Source organism: Myxocyprinus asiaticus, chromosome 45 (assembly GCF_019703515.2).
Source record: "Myxocyprinus asiaticus isolate MX2 ecotype Aquarium Trade chromosome 45, UBuf_Myxa_2, whole genome shotgun sequence".
NCBI classification, from domain to species: Eukaryota; Metazoa; Chordata; class Actinopteri; order Cypriniformes; family Catostomidae; genus Myxocyprinus; species Myxocyprinus asiaticus.
In genome coordinates, this window is record NC_059388.1 from 27,628,820 (window position 1) to 27,649,435 (window position 20,616).

At 38.8% G+C, this 20,616-nt stretch overlaps 3 protein-coding genes across 4 annotated transcripts; 1 reads left to right on the plus strand and 2 right to left on the minus strand.

Annotated features, from left to right (window-relative positions):
* Nucleotides 1-403: 403 nt before the first annotated feature.
* On the minus strand, nucleotides 404-5,325 carry LOC127434874 (DNA-(apurinic or apyrimidinic site) endonuclease). Of its 2 annotated transcripts, none has more exons than XM_051687909.1 (5): nucleotides 5,177-5,325; nucleotides 4,708-4,805; nucleotides 4,466-4,629; nucleotides 3,811-4,003; nucleotides 404-1,537 (listed from the first exon to the last, which is right to left on the minus strand). In XM_051687909.1, the coding sequence occupies exons 2-5, from the start codon at nucleotides 4,766-4,768 to the stop codon at nucleotides 1,023-1,025; spliced, it is 933 nt and encodes a 310-aa protein (XP_051543869.1). In that variant the 5' UTR covers nucleotides 4,769-4,805; nucleotides 5,177-5,325; the 3' UTR covers nucleotides 404-1,022. The 2 variants fall into 2 exon arrangements, with proteins under 2 accessions (XP_051543869.1, XP_051543868.1); XM_051687908.1 differs by having other exon boundaries at nucleotides 4,708-4,832; nucleotides 5,177-5,313.
* A 197-nt stretch (nucleotides 5,326-5,522) lies between these two features.
* LOC127435378 (tRNA N6-adenosine threonylcarbamoyltransferase) lies at nucleotides 5,523-12,340 on the plus strand. The gene is made up of 12 exons (XM_051688801.1): nucleotides 5,523-5,568; nucleotides 8,095-8,214; nucleotides 8,319-8,438; nucleotides 8,527-8,702; nucleotides 8,874-8,969; nucleotides 9,762-9,811; nucleotides 9,921-9,999; nucleotides 10,146-10,211; nucleotides 10,290-10,380; nucleotides 10,483-10,558; nucleotides 10,694-10,792; nucleotides 10,973-12,340. The coding sequence occupies exons 2-12, from the start codon at nucleotides 8,100-8,102 to the stop codon at nucleotides 11,010-11,012; spliced, it is 1,008 nt and encodes a 335-aa protein (XP_051544761.1). The 5' UTR covers nucleotides 5,523-5,568; nucleotides 8,095-8,099; the 3' UTR covers nucleotides 11,013-12,340.
* Nucleotides 12,341-12,446: 106 nt separating this feature from the next.
* On the minus strand, nucleotides 12,447-17,666 carry LOC127435303 (uncharacterized). The gene is made up of 4 exons (XM_051688672.1): nucleotides 17,556-17,666; nucleotides 15,865-16,599; nucleotides 15,718-15,750; nucleotides 12,447-13,210 (listed from the first exon to the last, which is right to left on the minus strand). The coding sequence occupies exons 1-4, from the start codon at nucleotides 17,569-17,571 to the stop codon at nucleotides 13,161-13,163; spliced, it is 834 nt and encodes a 277-aa protein (XP_051544632.1). The 5' UTR covers nucleotides 17,572-17,666; the 3' UTR covers nucleotides 12,447-13,160.
* Between the last annotated feature and the right edge of the window lie 2,950 nt (nucleotides 17,667-20,616).

The window sequence follows — 20,616 nt, forward strand, 5'->3', positions numbered from 1 at the left end:
ATTTTGTTGATAAAATCAGATTTTTTTTTTTTGCTTTCGTTTTTTAAAATAAAAACAATCCTCCACAATAACCTTATTATTACTGCATTGTTAAAACAGTACAAGTATACTGTATATCTTATATATAACAGATCCATTACACAGGAGTCCTACACTTTTTTACCAATTAATATGGTAATATTTGATGTGTACATGGCTTTTCCTGTCATTCTGATTACTGGCTAAGGATTTTTTTTTTTTTAACCGTTATTATATATTATGAATTTTAGAGCAAAGTATAACAAGAGAATTTTAAATTCACTATAGAAATTTCCATATATAATTGTATTATGTTACATACATTATAATACATTCTTTTTAATAAGTGTCAAAAAAAGAATCTGATGGATACCATTTTTTATAAACTACACTTTATTTAAAAGCCTCAAAAATGGTTAGACAGAAAGCAAAAACATCTTCAAAATCATTTAAAGTACAGGTTTTTTTATTTTATTTTGTTTCATACATAACAATATTTAACCACCACTAAACTGCAATAAGTCGGACTTATTATTAATGTCAAAAGTTAAAATAGCACCAAAAACTTGTACAAATTTATCAGCATGAGAAGGTATTTTACAAGCTTCGGAAACATTTTGCTAGCATCCAAACAATGTTTATTACAGCAGTTTTTGCAGGGTTTATCATTTAGATAACAGTCTGTAGGGCTTTTCTAAAACATCACAAAATATAAGGGCCAAACGCTTTTATTGTTCTGACTATGGTGAGGATTTCAAGAGAGCAATATTAACAGATGGGAAAAAGCATCAAAACTACAGAACCAATTGACTGATTAACCATGACATACTTGTCCGCTCCACACATGTCTACAGTTTATCTGGACCAGTGTTTTTAGCAAGAAAATGCTAATCTAGGGCTAGGACTCTGTGTCTATGCAAACTGTGTTTAAGCAAAGTAATAAAACAGTGATGCAGAGGCAGTTTGGGTGCATGTGGCCCCTGATATAATGTATGAGACCTGATCTACACGGCCAGATACAGGGTGATGGGGCAGTGGTCACTCCCCATGGCAGTGTTTCGAATCTTGCTGTCACACAGGCCCGGCAGCAAGGCGGCTGACAGCACAAAGTAGTCTAAACGCCAGCCCACATTCTTGGCCCGAGAGTTCATCATGTAGGTCCAGAAGGTGTAGGCATTGGCTTGTTCCGGATACAGCTCCCGGAAACTGTCGGTAAAACCGGCCGCTAGAAGCTGAGTGAAGCCATCTCGTTCCTCAGGGGTGAAGCCGGCGTTCTTGCGGTTACCCTTGGGGTTTTTAAGATCAATCTCTTGGTGGGCCACATTCAGATCACCGCACAGCACCACGGGCTTACGCTGGTCCAAGCCGCTCAAGTAGGCCCGGAAATCTACATCCCAGCTCTTGCGGTAATCGAGCCTCACCAAACCACGGCTGGCATTGGGCACGTATGCCGTGACCAGGAAGAAAGCTGGAAACTCAGCAGTGATCACACGTCCCTCTTTATCATGTTCCTCCTTACCTATATTGAGGGAGAATAAGATTATTTAAAGGTGCAATATGTAACAATTCTCATGTAATATTTGCCTTTTTTTTGCAAATATGTGAATGGCTTGTAACGCAACTTAAAAAATGAGCCCTTCCCGGACTTCCTAGGTTGCCTATTAAAGCCTGTAGACTGATTTTCATGCGAAGGGAGCAGGTCGCTTTTGCCGGGAAAATCCAAAGGATGTGACGTTTATGCGTGCTCCCGAGAGCCTTGCCTCAGACAGTAGCTTATCTTCCGCTATTCAACAGCATCAACAGACAGTCTGCAACACTAGGTAACGTTATCTTAGAGATGGAATCCAGCAAACGTCCGGCTCCCAGACTCCTACACAACCTCAGAGTAAGCCAAAAAAACATTTATATACTGAATCCCGTCTGGCTAAGCGGGAACATGATCGTGGTCGAGCGAAAACTAGAGTGAACATCGGCAGGGCATTTGACTCCTGGAGGGACCTTCGTTCGGTTTTGGGGATCAAAACCGACCCTGAATTGCCGTTCTTCTTATTGGACAGGTAAGCTTACATAACCGCAAAGCATGTGAAATATAGTGCCATAAGTATTGATCTGTGTCATTTTAGCTAACTTGATCTTGCCTGCTTACGCTGACAAATTGCAAGCTACCTTGCTTCGTAACTTTCAAATAATTTCAACGATCTTCTCTTTATACTAAAAGTCATGTATACAGGATAAATGTAAGCAAATGCGCTGGTTTCTTATTCATAGTACAACATATGACATACAAAACAATAGCGCAACATAACAGTGCAGTGCAACAGTAAACTGTCTGGTATAGTTCGGTAGTATGTAGCTGTATGTGTGTAACAGTATGCTATGTTAGCTGATAAGCAGTTTTAGTTTAGTTTCAAAGTTTGTAGTAAAACAATCATAACTGTGTAATTTTAATTATGCTACCTCATCTGTCAGCATGATGTCGGTAGATCACGTTCAGCCTCTTTGTATGTTACGTCATTGTTTTGGATGCTCGCTCGCTAGCATCCCTATGGAGTGTGCATGAGCGTGAGCACGAGCAACAGGTAGCTGGCTGCAGTTCACTTAACGGCCACAGGTGTCATTAATAACAACGGTTTCTGAATCTTACAAACTGTACCTTTAAGAAAAGATAATTTTGTAAATGTATAGATATCGAGTGATATACACTCACTCAGCACTTTATTAGGAACACTATGGTCCTAATAAAGTTCCCGACGTGGTCTTCTGCTGTTGTAGCCCAGCCGCCTCAAGGTTTGACATGTTGTGCATTCAGAGATGCTATTCTGCTCACTACAATTGTACAGAGTTGTTATCTGAGTTACCATAGCATTTCTGTCAGCTCAAACTAGTCTGGCAATTCTGTGTTGACCTCTCTCATCAACAAGGTGTTTCTGTCTGCAGAACTGCCACTCACTGAGATAAAATTTTTTCCCCATTCTGATGGTTGATGTGAACATTAACTGAAGCTACTGACCCATGATTTTATGCATTGCACTGCTGCTCCATGATTGGCTGATTAGATAATCGCATAAATAAGTAGGTGTACAGGTGTTCCTAATAAAGTGCTCAGTGAGTGTAGATTTGCCCATGAAAATACCGCCACAATGCTAGGGTGTTGTGGGTGGATGTCAGGGTGAATGCTATGTCATTGCTAAGACATTCAGAGTGGTTTTTAGGACATTTCTATTCAGATGCTAGTGTGTTCTGGATGGTTGCTTACTGCATAAAATCCAGAGCCCACCCAAAAGTTTGTACGATGTTCTGGTCCTTAACTTCCCTCCTTCAACGCAAGTCAAGGTTCAGAACAAGTTAAGCTCAATCAACAGCATTTATGGCATAATACTGATTACCACAAAATAATTCTGACTCCCTTGTTTATTAATAAAACATAGTTACAGTAAGGCACTTATATTGGATGTGAATGGGGCCAGTCCATAATCCATAGTCCATTTGTTTGAATCTTGTGGCTATACTTTTGAAATGATGTGTGTTTTAGCATTTATGCACTGGCTCTATTCACTTCCATTGTAAGTGCCTTATTGTAACTGCAATTTTTTATTTAATTTAGGAGAGACGTGCTGTAATCATTTTTGGTGGAAATCAGCATTATATCACTAATGCTTTTAATTGAGCTTAACTTGTATTGAACCTGGAATATTATTTAAGTCTACAGCAAGCACCACTAATAACAAAACAATTAAGGATAGCAACTGAAATAAATAAAACAGCAAAAAGACAAACATAAGCCATACTTACCAATACCATAGGTGACATTGAGTGGTTCGGTCTTGCACAGCATTGCCACCCCACTGTAACCCTCCTTGTCCTCTGATCCAGCCCAGTACTTGTGTGGATACTCAGGCATGTCCTTGATATCAGCTGGCAGGGCTTTCTCAGCACACTTAGTTTCCTGCAGACACAGCACGTCTGGATCCTCCTGACGTACCCACTGCAAGCAGACAACAAAACAAAGAGAAAAGGGTTAAATCTGTCTATTCTGTACCTCTTCCAAGAATCTGATTGGCGTGGACTTACTTAAACACACACAGACTGGTTAGACTGCTCATGAGGGATCATCCAACTCATGAAAAATGTCATCAATAATAGAATAGAAGCCTTTATTTTGGTCACACATTATACATACATTTTTTGCACATATATATACAGTGAAATGTATTTGTTTTCATAAATCAAATGCAGGGTCAGCCATGATACAGCGCCCCTGGAGCAGATAGGGTCAAGGGCCTTGCTCAAGGGCCCAACAGTGGAATCTTGGCGGTGCTGGGGCTTGAACCTTCTGGTCAGTAACCAAGAGCCTTAACCGCTGAGCCACCACTGCCCCGAATAAGAGGATCAAGCAGACTTTTGCAGTATGCAGTGCAATGTTTGCACAAATCATCTGATCTCTTACATCAAGGCCGTTCTTTTTCACCCATGCACGCAGGCCATCCACATTCCATGAGGTGATCTTCATGTTGGCTGCACGGCCATCCTTGCTGGTCATCTTATCTGGGGGATCTTCATACAGAATTGGGGCCTCTGGTTCTTTCCCCTTTTTCTCTTTCTTTGTAGGTGCTGTGAGAAAAAGCAAATGTTATCTCATGCAATCTGTAAATGTGTCCATTTTTCTTAGACATTATGAAAACACTGTACCAGTTCCATTGTCAGTCTCCCCATCCACAGATGCCTCGTTCTTCTTGGCTCTTTTGGGCATGTTCACAGTTGTTCTAAGACCACACACACGTAGAAGACTGACAGCAAAAATAAAACACGTAAACCTACAAGAGAGGACATGCGCAATGGAATGCGTAAGTGTGTGTAGTCATGCAACCATCTCAAAACAAAGGCCATAAAGACGTGTTTAACTCACATACAAGTGATTAAACTACATGCATAAACGAAAATACATGCGTTTGCAGTATGCTGCAATAATAAACGCACATGTATTAGCTAACTGACTATACAGCCTGCAAGTAACATACGTGCGGCCTGAATGAATGAGACAATAGGAACTAATGGCTCGCGAGCATAGTTTTTAAAATGGATATATTTACAATGACTGCACGGAAAATCATTAAATATAAATTTTCATATTAAATGTAAGAAAATAGCTCTCTCTTACCGAGCACTTTAATCTTTGGTTGAGTATACAATAACAAATCTATGCAAAACTATGTGTAAGCTCCTCTTTACGGGTGCACAGCCACAGCTTCTACAGTGTGCAGTGTGCGCGCAGTATGCATGCAGCCAGTGTCCATCAGGCGCGTGGTTCCCCACGAAGGGATGCCTGAGTTACTGCCTGACTAAAATTACTCTTAAAAACGTATTACATAAACTATAGGCATTACTATATTAGGTAATTATACAAATTGTGTCAAAATGTACTGTTTAAAACATATTTATATGTCTATAAAAGTTAATTGTGTGTATTATATTTACTATTTCGTCCAGGCATTTTTACAATTCCAATTTAACTATTGTTATGGTCCTGCAACCAACGAGTGTGCAAGAGTGGTAAGTGTGAACTGTGGAACATGATCGATTAAAGAATGCAAAATAACTATAATTAATATAGTTATTATTAATAATATTCCTAGATATGATCGTCGCGACATTTTAATTAATCTTAATAATTAACAAATTGTTTTATCAGCCGCACATGTTAAGACATGTCGCAAAATTGTTCATAGGTACTATCCACTAAATTAATCAATAGGTACATCCAAACTATATGATAAAAGCACATTTTGTAACACATCAATTGAAGACAGAGAACATCTGTTTAGTGTTCTTACTCTCATTTTTGGAAAGACTTAAAATTGGAAATGTCAACAAAGTTTTGTAAAATAATACATTTAAAAATACATGATATCATGCAATAGTCCATAGATATCAGAAAATGGACAGTATTTTATAAAACGATTCATTATTTTAGTCGAGAACTAAGTTCAAACGAGAACAGCACTAAAAAGGTATTGCATGTTGTATTTTGCAAAACTAAACTTAAAGGTGCACTCAGTATTTTTTTTTCTTTCCTCGTTAATAAGGTTTTACCCTTAGATAAATTAATTGTAATTTAAAAACATTTTTATTAAATCATGACCCCTCACATGAGATGAAGACTCCAGTCATATCAGTAACCTTATAAAAGCAGTTTCATTTTACATGGAGAGGGTCTGCACATGGGGGCTGCCATGTTAGAATCACATGACCAGCCAAAGAATACTTGCTTAAATCTCAGTAAATGCCCTGTTATTATGCTGCCTTCATGTGCTGTCGGAATTATTCTACTTCCCACTTCTGAAGTGGTAATTACGAGTACGTTGTGTTCAAGTGCTTTGTTGCAGCTCAGCATTCAACACCATCGTGCCCTCCAAGCTTGGTGTGAAACTCCGGGATCTGGGCTTAAACAGCTTGCTGTCAAGCAGATGCCAGGTTGTTAGATTGGGCAGCAACATCTCCTCATCACTGACCCTCAACCCTGGAGCCCCGTAGGGCTGTGTTCTCAGCCCACTCCTGTATTCCCTGTACTCACGACTGTGTGGCAGCACATAGCTGCAGTGCCATCATTAAGTTTGCTGATGATATGACGGTGGTATGTCTGATCACTGACAATTATGAAACAGCCTACAGAGAGGAGGTGCACATTCTGACACACTGGTGTCAGGAGCACAACCTCTCCCTCAACGTCAGTAAGACAACGGACTTCAGGAGAAGAGAAAGAGAACACAGTCCCATCACCATCAATGGAGCACCAGTGGAGAGAGTCAGCAGCTTCAAGTTCCTCGGTGTCCCCATCACATTGGAACTCACATGGTCCGTCCACACTGAGGCCATTGTGAAGAAGGCTCACCAGTGCCTCTTCTTCCTGAGACGACTGAGGAAGTTTGGAATGAACTGCCACATCCTCACACGGTTCTACACCTGCACTGTAGAGAGCATTCTGACTGGCTACATCACTGCCTGGTACGGCAACAGCACCGCCCTCAATCGCAAAGCCCTGCAAAGGGTGGTGCAAACTTCCAGACACGTCATCGGAGTTGAGCTTCCCTCCCTCCAGGACATATATACCAGGCGGTGTGTGAAAAAAGCTTGGAGGATCATCAGAGACTCCAGCCACCCAAGCCATGCGCTGTGTATTCTATATTGTGTGAATTGTAAACTGTACCTTGTATATTATTATTTGTATATTGTGTTGTGTGTAATTATGTGTATATTAGATATGTCAATTGTGTTGTGTAAATCTGATGTTTATTGTAAATTGGTATATGTCTCATCACTGTCATGACTGCTATGTTACTCGGAACTGCACCCAAGACTTTCACCCACTGTTGCACTTGTGTATATGGTTGAGTGATTTTATTTTATTTTTTATTTTTTTTAGAAAGAACAGGAAACATGGACGACACCAGATTTATTCATACATATTTTTTGAGGAACTTTTATTTTGACAGCATAATACTACTCGGTTAGCCTGGTGACGATAATGGAATCGTGGTCAAATACAAGCTATTTTCACGGTGTAAAAATGTACAAAATGCATCAAATGGTTGCTGATATACATAAATGAATATGACCGAAAGTGCAAGCATTAACAATTAGCTGTGTTTAGAAAATTAATAAAACCTGTCATTCACTAAAGAAACCATATTCTCCGCCATGTTGAAAGTTTATGACTCCTCCCATCTCGGAAACTCAGGTATCAAAATTATCTCCGAGTTTCCCTGTTGTAATTACAACTTGAGGGGTCGTTCAAGTGCAGCTTCCGAGTGGGAAACTCATATTTATGATAATTCCGATAGCACGTGAAGGCAGCATTAAACACTTCAATTTATCGATTAAATAATTCATGTATGACTGTGAATAGTGAATTTCTACATTGGCATTGGCAATAGAAAACAGTTGCCCTTGAATGATGCTTCATCCTTGCCCCTAGGTGTCAGTGTAAGACAACTGTCATATTGACCAGTGCAACATAAACAAAACATTACTGAGTGTAAATTAAAGTGCAATATTTTTTTTCTCTTATTTTTTCTACAGTAAAAATGACTGTGGTGATTGGATTTGAGGGCAGTGCTAATAAGATTGGTATTGGTATAGTGAAAGATGGGGAAGTCCTGTCAAACCCCAGACGCACTTATATCACCCCACCTGGCCAAGGTGAGCTGATCAGTAGTCCTGGACAGTATCATACAAGTGATCACTTATAATTTTTTTTAGCTCATTCTCTATCCGATTAAATGATTCAATAACAATCTTCTCAGGGTTCCTACCTGGTGAGACCGCCAAACACCATCGTAGTGTCATTCTCACTGTCCTCCGGGAGGCGCTAGATGAGGCCGGGCTCAAACATGCAGATATTGACTGTGTGGCGTATACCAAAGGTGAAATTCAATTTTAGAAACCAGCTATTCCGTTCAAAATGCTGTGCTTCAATTTATCATGCTTATTTTCGGATTCAATCTTTTACAGGGCCTGGAATGGGAGCTCCTCTGGTGACAGTGGCGATTGTGGCCCGGACAGTCGCTCAGTTGTGGGGGAAGCCACTGCTGGGCGTGAATCACTGTATTGGGCACATCGAGATGGGCCGCTTGATCACCAGAGCTGAAAATCCCACCGTGCTTTATGTGAGTGGAGGTAATACTCAGGTGAGAGATGAAAGAGACCTGTTTTAGAGAAGATGTTGATCTACTTTTCTTTTTCAAAGTCAGTTTACTATAAATAATAGACTTATTGATAGCATATGATTATCTCAATCAACACCAGCATAGAATTACATTGGCATTATCATACTGTGTCTACAATTTCATACATTTCAGGTTATTGCATATTCTGAACGACGTTACAGGATATTTGGAGAAACTATAGACATTGCTGTGGGAAACTGCCTGGACCGGTTTGCCAGGGTCATCAAGGTAAGTGTTTAAAAAAACACTGAAGAACTGAACAGCATGTGTCCAGAACCTTAAAGGAATAGTTCACCCAAAAATGGCTCTGTAGGACCAAACAATGCAAGTCAACAGGGTCCAAAACTTTGAAGCTCCAAAAAGCACACAAAGGCAGCACAAAAGTAACCCATACGACTCAGGTGGTTAAATCCATGTATTCAGAAGCAATATGATAGGTGCAGATGAAAAACAGATCAATATTTAAGTCCTTTTTTTACTATAAATCTCCACTTTCAAACATCCCTCCTAAGTGCTTTTCTCTCCTAAGAGTTCTTTTTTTGTTTTTGGCGATTTGCATTCTTCTTGTATATCGCCACCTACTGGGCAGGGAGGAGAATTTATAGTAAAAAAGGACTTGCATATTGATCTGTTTCTCACCCACACCTATCTTATAGCTTTTGAAGACATGAATTTAACCACTGGAGTCGTATTGATTACTTTTATGCTGACTTGACGTGCTTTTTCGAGCTTCAAAGTTTTGGGGCCTGTTGACTTGAATTGTATGGACCTACAGAGCTGAGATATTCTCCTAAAAATCTTCATTTGTGTTCAGTAGAAGAAAAAAGTCATGCACATCTGGGATGGCATGAGGGTGAGTGAATGATGAGAGAATTTTCATTTTTGGGTTAACTGTCCCTATAAGTTTCCTAAGTTTCCAATTGTGCATGTTTGAAAAATGCACCTTGATTATTTGTTTTCATCTTTAAAAATGTTTAGTCATGCTTTTGAGATTGAGATTGTTTTGACCTGTATACGCAGATATCAAATGATCCCAGTCCTGGTTACAACATTGAACAGATGGCAAAGAAGTAAGTTCGCACTCCAGGTGAATTACTAAAATATACTGTATGGTCGGGACACTTATTTTAAAATAATCAAATGCCTGATTTGTTTAAAAGCATATGGTTCATTCTTCAGGGGCACGGAGTACATAGAGCTGCCATATACAGTGAAGGGCATGGATGTGTCATTTTCTGGGATCTTGTCCTACATAGAGGTGAGATGGAGATGATCTGTTTTTTATTATTTGAATATCTACTAAAAATTATGAGGGTTCCGAAAAATACAAAATCTGTGTGGGAGTACTTTGCGTAGAATCATGCATTTTTAAAATGATGGATGAACTGTTACGTTGAAATGCAGGAAGCTGCTCACAAAATGTTGAGTACAGGTCAGTGCACGCCTGAGGATCTGTGTTTCTCCCTACAAGTAAGTATGCCTCCATTTAAAATTGTTATATGTCAAACATGATCATAAAAGGAACTAAAAAGACACTGTGATTGGCAGGAGACTCTGTTTGCTATGCTGGTGGAGATCACAGAGAGAGCGATGGCTCACTGCAGCTCTCAGGAAGTTTTGATTGTTGGAGGAGTAGGCTGTGAGTTATTTTTTTAATTTACAGATTACATTAGTTTCATTAGTCTCTATGCTAGCTGCAGTGTTTGTCAGCATCTGAATGACACTGTGGGATGTTTTGCAGGTAACCTGCGTCTGCAGGAGATGATGGGAGTCATGTGTAAAGAGAGAGGTGCTCGACTCTTTGCCACAGATGAGAGGTGAGAGAGACAATCTGGAGATGTTTTTGAACTGGTAGATAGTGTTCAGGCCACCACAGACACTACATGCTATGTTGTTCTCATGACTTTTTCTCTAGACATTGTGTCAGTGTCAATTGTTGTGAATCTGTGCAGGTTTTGTATAGACAATGGTGCAATGATTGCACAGGCCGGTTGGGAAATGTTTCGCTCGGGTGACGTCACAGAGCTACCAGATTCCTGGATTACACAAAGGTAAACATTTTCACAACCACTTTCAATCACTTTTTAATCATTACTAGCCCACTGGTTGACATTTTCCATTGCATATTATGATTAAATACAAACCATAGATAGGACAGCTGTTTTGCTTACTTGGCCCTGTCTGTGATGTGATCATTTTCAGTAACAGTCTGGTTTGTTTTTCTCTCTCAGGTACAGAACAGATGAAGTGGAGGTCACATGGCGAGACTGATATTTGCGGCTTTCAGTGGCACTGAATAACATGCAGTCAATTTCCTTAGTATGAGGTTTTTAATAAGGCCTTGAACAATATATAGATCTTAAATGATTTAACTAAACATTTTCATATGCCAGTTGAAATCGTCAAGGCAGTTTTTACTTTGTCTAGTATTTTTGTTGTACAGACATTAAGTGAAAAATAATACAAAAGAGTATTTGTATAAAATTGTTTAATAAAACCTACTGACTTTTTGCCTCATCCGCTGTATGCACAGTGACCAAATACTTTTTACTTTTAACAGTGCTTAAAATGTCTTTATTCAACAGTTAGATCCGGTCCATTACTATGATTGAACAAGCAGCGCTCCAAGCTTGTCCAAGTTCGCTACATAGAAATCTAATGCTAGACAATGCTTTTGCTTCTTTTGGAACTATTTTAATTGGCAGAGCAAAAATAAACAAAAAAGCTAGCTATATTGTGTCTGAATTGTGTTAAATATGATAGCCCTGTAATTCAGCACAGTTGATAAATCAGCTCCAACATTATTCATATAGTTGTACTAGAGATGCTAGTTTTTCTCTAGTACAACTAGTTTTTGAAGACCAACTGAATCTCCCCGAATTGGGAGAGTACATTTTTTAATTTAGTATTATTTTAATGAATTTCTACGCAAAATGAAACAAATAAGAGACTTGTTAGCATTTAATATTCTTTTATACTTGCTTTTCTCAAGAAGCAAATACTAAGGGATCATCAGAATAATGACTGATTGGTAATCTGTTAACTCTAAACATCACCTCACTTGTTATACGGTACAGAAAGATATGCATAATATGCTAATGTATTTGTTGCTAGCTAGCAAAAAGCTACAAAGTTCATTAGTTATTTGAACGGATACTAAGTTAGGCAAACTCAATTAATTTAAGTTTTCACTAAACAAAGTATTTGAGTAGAGCCTACATTTTAATTTCATATCAAAGAAACTCATTTTCATTGTGTGGAAACAATGTCCACAATTAAATTAAGTTAAACCAACAAACAAAAATGTCATTGTATACAGGTACAAGTATAACTAGTTCTAATTGATGGTACCTACCTTGAAAAGTAACCCAGCTAACATGTAAGATCTGTTATTGGTGCTTTAACGTCGTTTTATGCATTTTGTTCTGGGCATTCACGGAGAGGGTAATGTGACCTGTGACGTTTTTTTGATTGCTTTATCCTGAGCTGTTGGTGTAAGTTTCAAATGGTTTTCCTTTTCTATTTTTTTTATTTTTATTTATATCCGTCAAATGACGTAAAATTTTAATCAGACTGAAATCACAAAAATGATTGCATAAATGTTTTTCACTAAAATACGAATTAGTTTGTCTTTGTTTCCAATATAATTTGCTAGATCATTCAAACAAACAAAAAAACAGGACAAATAATTTTATAAAGTTTATTTTTTTTATTATGCAACACTGTTCGATTAAATCTCTGAACATCTTCCAGTGTAAATTTGTATGTTTCCAAAAAAAAAAAAAAAAGTTAGGTCATCCACAGCAATGGATTCCTATTAGGACTTACGACCAACATTCAATTTAGGTGAAATATATATATATATATATATATATATATATATATATATTAAAAAAAACAGCATGAAGACCACTAAGACATTTAAAGGTGCTGCCATAATGTGCCAGCTGCACCTCTGTAAACTTCATGAGAACAATTTACGAGGGAAGAAAGGGATTATTCAGGAAGGGAAGACAGATGAAAAGACATTCTGCATTTGGTTCTAAAAATGAGCTCAGTCTTTAGAGAGAGGCAAGACATGTTTAACTACAGGTCAGAAAGTGCTCCATTAAACCACCTGCACAAGTAGGAACAAGGGAGGAATAAAACAGATTTCTTAACAGTAAAACTGCAGTTCATTGAAATAAAATTGCAGCTTGGTAACGCTTTTTTTTTTCTTTTCTTAAAAGAGACAATTCTCCACCATTAAAATGACAGAGGTATGCAGAGGCAGACTCTGTTGTAAGGCAACCAACAAGTCCAAGACATCTATCTTCAGGGGGGAAAAGTCCAAAGTGTCTCAGTATAAACGTTGTGGGGAAGATAACCTGAGTGCGACATGTATGTGTGTGTGTGTTTGTTGAGCTGTGTTAGTGTGTGCTAGGCTGGTGACTCCAGGGTGTTATTGTACCAAACAACCTTTGCAGGATCTGAAAAACAGAGTGAATCTGTTAGAGTTTCAAAAAAATAGTATTTTCAACTCAAGACAGGTTTTGCTTGGGCCCAATATAAATTATTTTTTTTCACTGAGGTCCATTTGCTAGTAAAATTCTCAACATTAAAAAGTCTAAAACCTCTCTTAAAGAATATACAAGGTTCAATACAAATTATGCTCAATTAACAGCATTTGTAGTAGAGGTAGACCGATATATCGGTTTTACCGATTAATCGGTGCCGATAGGTTGCTTTTTGGAACTATCGGTGATCTGCAAAAATCTATGTTGATAGTTGCCGATAGTTTTTTCATAATTTTGTCATTTCAAAATAAGAGTGCCCAGTGTATTTTGGGCTTGTTTATACTTAAGTCCCACGTAATGCACCAAATCTTCATTTTTTCCTGCTATTATTGGGATTTTGGTTGAACAAAAAAAACTTAATCTGAGATTTTATTCATTTTGGACTCTGTCTTTGCCCGCCATAGCAAAGAAGAATACGATTTTTTTCTGACATTCTATAAATCGATTTTAAAAACATTCGGCTGATTAATCGGTTATCGGCCTTTCCCACCACCTTAGTTATTGGTATTGGCAAAACCCACTATCTGCCGACCACTAATTTGTAGCATATTGTTGATTTCCACACAAAAATAATGCCTCGTCCCTTGTTTATTTAAAAACAATTGCAGTTACAGTTAGGGCTGGGCGATATATATCATGGCGACGATATAAAGTGTCAATCGACAGAGATTTTGCTATATCGTGTACATCGCAATATGAAAATATCCATGTGCACAGCGTGACCATATCAGGTCTGAAACCAGGCTTGAGCGGGGAATGAATTTGCGTGCTGGTTTAACACCAGATTCACTAAAGGAATTATGCAGATCAGGAAACGGTGCAAACACGCCCACAAAATCATGGCTGATTCTTTGCCATTCTGATTTTGTGGGCTGGTTCTGAGCGCTCCACGGCGGAGGATGCAGAAGTCCACCATGATCTGACTGACACACATTGCCGGGACAGCGTCACTGTGATCCAGACACCTGGATCATCTCTAACATGCAGAGGTGCACTTGACTACACTGCACATCTGTTCGTCTCCATCATTTGATAATTTTTTTTTGATAAATTTCATGGGGAGCTTGTTATTAAAACAGATGCGACATCTGGTTCACAAAAACTGACACAGATTAGAAAAATTTCATCTGCAAACTATTGCGTGACAATCACTTATTGTGGTAATACAAACAATCTGTTTTAACACCTTAAAATGAAGCACGCTCAAGAATATTATGAAAGCCAAAAGATGCGCTCTGCATTAATTCAGTCTTTTTTAAAATCTTTTTTGTTGCAAGTGTTTAATATATTTTACATATATTTTCTTCAAGACGTGTTATTTTCGTTGTGTATTTTTTACTAAAATGATGTAATATTGTTACTTTGCTTTGAAAAGATCTTGAGTTTCTTGAGGGAACTTTATAATAATATTGGTCAACAAAATATCAGACCGAAATGTGGCATAATGTGAAATTGAGTATTATGGTAAGGTTGATTTAAAACTAAGTGTTTATTTTTAACTTTGTCAATTTCTAAATAAAGAGAAAATAGTTTTCATTTAAAAAGCATTTATTTTACTGACTAGATTTTTCAAAAATATGCATTACAATATGGTTATTATGTCAACCGATTTTTATTTGTTTTCCAGAAAAATAAATTACTATATCGTGATATATATCATTATCGTGATATAAGATTTTGGTCATATCGCCCACCCCTAGTTACAGTGAGGCATTTACATTAGAAGTGAATGGGGCCAGTACATAAACCTTAAAATATACACCATTTCAAGAGAATAGCCGCAAGATGTGTGTAGTATCGGTGTAATTATATTCATTAATATAACTTTGTTGCCTTGACAAGAAAATTAGAAAACTTTACACAAATAGGGTTATTAAGTGATTCTTTCTCTGATTTTCTCCCCAATTTGGAATGCCCAATTCCCAATGCGCTCTAAGTCCTCCTGGTGGCATAGTGACTCGCCTCAATCCGGGTGGCGGAGGACGAATCTCAGTTGCCTCCGCATCTGAGACCGTCAATCCACGCATCTTATCACGTGGTTTGTTGAGCGTGTTACCGCGGAGACGTAGCGCATGTGGAGGCCCACGCTATTCTCCGCGGCATCCAAGCACAACTCACCCCACCGAGAGCGAGAACCACACATTATAGTGACCATGAGGAGGTTACCTCATGTGACTCTAACCTCCCTGGCAACCGGGCCAATTTGGTTGCTTAAGAGACCTGGCTGGAGTCACTCAGCACACACTGGATTCGAACTCATGACTCCAGTGGTGGTAGTCAGTGTCAAAACTCACCAAGCTAGTAAGTGATTTTCACACAAATCATGTTAACGCACGTTTACATCTTGTTTCCATACTTTTGTGAGTATTTCAGCATTTATCAACTGTCCACATTCCCAATAAAAAGTTTGAAATATATACCTTGTTTTTGTCTCCATAATACTGCTTTCCATTCTGCAGAACAAAAACAACCACAGCCCCATCAGAAAGCATAGATCAATATAATACAGTAAAAACAAACACCAATGACAATGCCTTGCATGAGCACATCTTCCACAATCATCTTACCTTGTGTGTGATACGCCAATGCTTCCTCCAGGTGGCGACAGCTGAGCAGCAGTTCCTCTGAACTCTCTGAGCCTCTCTCTGAAGAGGATTGGGCTGGTTTTTCAGTAACCTCTCCAGCAACCGGATGGACAACTGGACACTTCTCTGGAATGGCTTGTGGCACATCAGCCGCTGGGCCATCGCTGATGAAGCTCAGTCCCCACTGGTTCTGCAGCAAGACACAGATGCCAGGGGGCTCCTCAGCTGCTCCGACAGAACCTCCCCCTGCCTTCACCTTGGAAGCATAGCTGACAGTCGGCTGCAGCTTGGCAGGGCTGTCCTTCACGGGGAAAGCAGGAGGAGGTTTAAGCAAAGACAAACTGTTTTCTACCCATCTTTCCTTTAGCGTCTGGTTCTGACCGGTTCTGGATGGTCTCTCATCTGTGCGAGGCCCTGGTCTCGGCCCATCTTTCCGAAAGCTTCTTCCTTTATTTGGGGCGCGCCGCTCTCTGTCCCGATTGGGGGTGTAGATGTGGCCCGACCCATTAAGAAAACCTTCCGAGTTGCTCGGTGAGGATTGACGAGATGGTTTCTCCACCACAGAGGTACAGCCTCCTCCTCCCCCACCACAGCTGCCAGAGCCAGGGGAGAGGCGACGGTTTCGGATCTGTGGTTCGGGTTTAGAGGGTGACACTAGGACGGCAGGATCACACAGGGGGTCGGACTCACACACGGCATTGCTTGACTCCCAAGTACCTGACAAAGGAATCAGATGCAAATAGAATCAGTACTTAAATATCTCAAACAATGGCAGGAATACTGCTCTAAGGTGATATTTAGTTTGATTTCCAAAAGCTAAACTTGATTTCTGAGGTCTGTGCATCCACATGTGATCCCAATAATTTGAACTCTTCTAATATAAGATCATATACCATAATAAACACCTAAAATTAGACCTAATCTTAAAATCAGGGCATGGGAGGAACGCACAAAAATGCCCCATGCAAACCAATGCTACTCGAGTCAGCTATAGCGAGATGTAACTGGAAATTTCTAGTCGGGGCCTTACTGCCATCTGCAGACGCAGAGAGGCCTAATGGGACAAACGTAGCTATATCTGTAAATTTGTCCCTTGTCATAAGCAACATTTATTAAAAATAGGCTAAAATTGATCACTGGTTTCAAAATCTCTTCTACTTTTCGGTTTGATGTAGTTTACTGCACCACACCAACCTAGTCTGCAAACGACACTTAAACGTGCTGTTTAGCACATATTCCAAGGATCATCGGAAAGAACAACCAAATAAACGCGTTTTCAATTTTAACTCACTGTTTAAACAATAAATAGAATTTAAAAAAATAACACTTCTAGAAATGAAAGAGCACAGTTGTTTAGACGGCTAAAGCTAACAGCAGGCCGCTTATGTTTGGATGTTTAGGGCCCATAACAACCGCATAATAGACAACCAGTTTAAGTCTAACACTTTAACATTGTAATTTCAGATCCATTAAAACATATAAATGTCGTGTTTGGACTTTGACATTCAGTAAAAAGATCCCCAAACATTCAAAAGCAAAAGTTTCATAAGCCCGAGAACATTTCATCCCGCTTCAGCACAAACAACTTCCAATTTCAAATATTTCCATTTTTAAACAACAAAATAACCGGTAATTATAAAGCGAGCGATATATACTCAAAAGAATCCCCTCACCTGTTTTGATATGCATTCTGGTATGATAAATCCCGGGTTGTATGCGCGGTTTGGACTTTAGTGTGTGTATGTCGCTTAGCGGCGTGTCGCTTAATACGATCGTACGGAAGTGACAGTCACCAGGGGTAAACGGGGCGATGATAACTTCCGGAGAGAAGAAGGCGCGAAGAAGAGCGGGAAAGACATGTGACCAGATTTGAAATATATATATTTTTTATTATTTGTATTTTTTATATATGTACGAGGGACATAAAGTGATGGCACAAAGGAAAAATAAATAAAATAAAGGGAGAAAAACCTTATCTCAATATTGTATCTCTATTCATAATAGACTTCATAATCTTATTGAATATCTGGGATGTTTTAAAAGCTTTTTTGTTTCTTTTAAGTTTACACAGAGAATCAGCAAAACCTTTTATCTCAGAGCGAAATAAAATAAAGTTAGGTTTAGATGCTATCACCCTGGATTTGTGGATATGATATTTTCCCAACAAGCACAGGCAGATTTGAAATCATGTATGACTGGCTACAAGGGTGGATATCATTTATATTACATTATTTTGTTGGGGGGGGGGGGGGAGTATGGAAAGTTATGTGTAATTAAACTTAGCCACTTCCTTTTCACGTGGAGGTGAAATACCTATATGATTAGAATATTATTCAAATAGTTCGCTGAAAAGTAGACACGTAACCAATATTTATCTCCAGTATGTTTCCTTTTATACTCAAAAAGGGTTACAGAGTTAAGAAGAACAAGTACAATATCTGTGTCCAAAACGTGTATTGTGGAGGTACATGGTAAACGTGATGGTCTCAGATGGTAAGACCATGGTACCCCAAGGTATCTCAAAGAATACTTTCCATGGTACTATGATGGTACAAACGTGGTACTGCCATTGTACATGTCCAAAATAACCTATGGTATTACCATGAAACCATACCTTGATAGCACATGTACATCTCCCAGACATCTATTTTATATGTGTGTTTACATCTGTAAGATTTTATTGTTTGCTCATCTGCAATACGTCTATAAGACATATGTCAATAAGGATGTCTTGGATGTCAATGAGACATTCAGCAGATGTCTGAGACATTTATGATTTAGAATGTTTGTAAATCTGATCTTTTTAAGATGTTTAGCAGATGTTAATTAGAATGCGATGCTTTCCGGATGAAAAGACCTAACACAGACATCTCAGAGATATACGTGTGCTATCTGGGATGTTCCTAAAAGAAACCAACATGGTAAAAAAATAAATAAAATAAAAAATCCATGATTTTAATGAGTCAGACTCAAAACTAATTCAGTCTATGTCCATAAAGTGAGTCCAGCCATCTCTGACAAAATATTGATCAAACCAGGAATATTGATAACCTGTCTCACCTTTCCTGTCCATTCTGTTCACTTCACCTAGGCGTTTGTTTGACTGAAACTCGTTCATACACTTACTCCTCTGGAACGTATGCCATTGGCTATTCCTTATTTCCTCTCGGTCTTTCCCCTCATGATTGCGGTTACTTCTTCTCATGTTGCATTCCCAGGCCTCTCCACAAAAATACTGCCTCTTTCTGTCTTCAATGCATCTGACTTTTTGTTGCCTTCCCTCATTTGATTGATCTCCTGTCTCATGGACTTGATCAGGCTCCTTCTCTGTGAGGTTATCTGTGTATTTCTCTTTGTAATGTTGCATTTCATCACTCACTTGTGAAGGAGGCTCAGAATTGCTGATTGTTTGTTGTTCTCTGGTGTTTTTAAGCTTAAACAGTTCTTCTACTGGCTTTAGAACGTTGCTGGCCTGATCAATCTTCCCTGACAAACTCTCTGAAACATAACAATGAAAAGACAATGACAAAAAATTTCAAATGACAGCAAAGATAAAAGTACAATTTAATAAGCAAAGTCTTAACGTCTTGATACACTCACAATAACAAGATTAGAATTTCCTTTGGGAAATGCCAGTGCTTGCAGGAAGCAAAATAATAGTGTTAAAGTTTTAGATAATCTTAGGTTTTAGTTTTTATGTTCAAGCTGAATTAAATGGATAGTTTACCCAAAAATGAAAACACCAACATTTTGAAATTTCAAAAAGCAGATAAAGGCAGCATAAAAGTAATCCATACAGCTCCAGTGGTTAAATCTATATCTTCAGATGCCATATGATAAGTATCCAAAAATATGGATTTAGCCACTGGAGTCATATTAATTACTTTTATGATGCCTTTATGTGCATTTGGAGCTTCAAAATGTTGGTATCCATTTACTTGTATGGTGAGGACCTACAGACCTGAAATATTCTTCTAAAAATTTTCAATTGTGTCCAGCAGAAGAAAGAAAGTCATATACATCGTGGATGGTATGAGGGTGAGTAAACGATGAGAGAATTTTCATTTTTGGGTGAACTATTTATTTAATTACTTTGCTACTCCTCACATCACCTTTGCGCTCCTGCAGAGGTACAACTTCATTCTGTGAGCTCATTGCAGTGATTCTCATCTTCTCGTGCTCCTCACTCCACCTTTCTTTGCTTTTTGTCCCTAAATTAATCCTAAGCTTTCTGCATTTGTGCAAATCTTCTGCAGTGTAATCAAAAAGATCTGCATTGTTTCTATCACTCCATGCAGCCATGCCATCTTGCTTTTCATTTTTGCAGCCAGTTCCCATCATTCTGTACTCGTGGATTTTGCGGACCCTCTCCCGTACCTGTTTTCTGCGCTCCAGTGTTCTCTGGCTGGTGCGAGCAAATGGCTTGATGTCTCCAAACAGTAGTTTAAATGTTTGTTTGGCAGAAAATCCTGAGTTGTAGTAGTCAGGAGGAGTATTTTCAGGCCTGGGAGGGTCAGTAAAACGCTCCCACTTTTGTATTCTACTTTTGTCCAGTCTCTTCGAAAACCTTTGCATAGTCATTTGGTCCTTTTCGTCTGACTTTTCTCTTCTCTTCTCTTTACCCTTCTCTCTGGTTTCCTTATGCATTCCTGTGGCCCAACTCATCCTCTTGCATTGCTCTTTCTCTATTCTTCTCATCATCTCTTGAGGCAAAAGCTGGCCAGTCAACTCTGA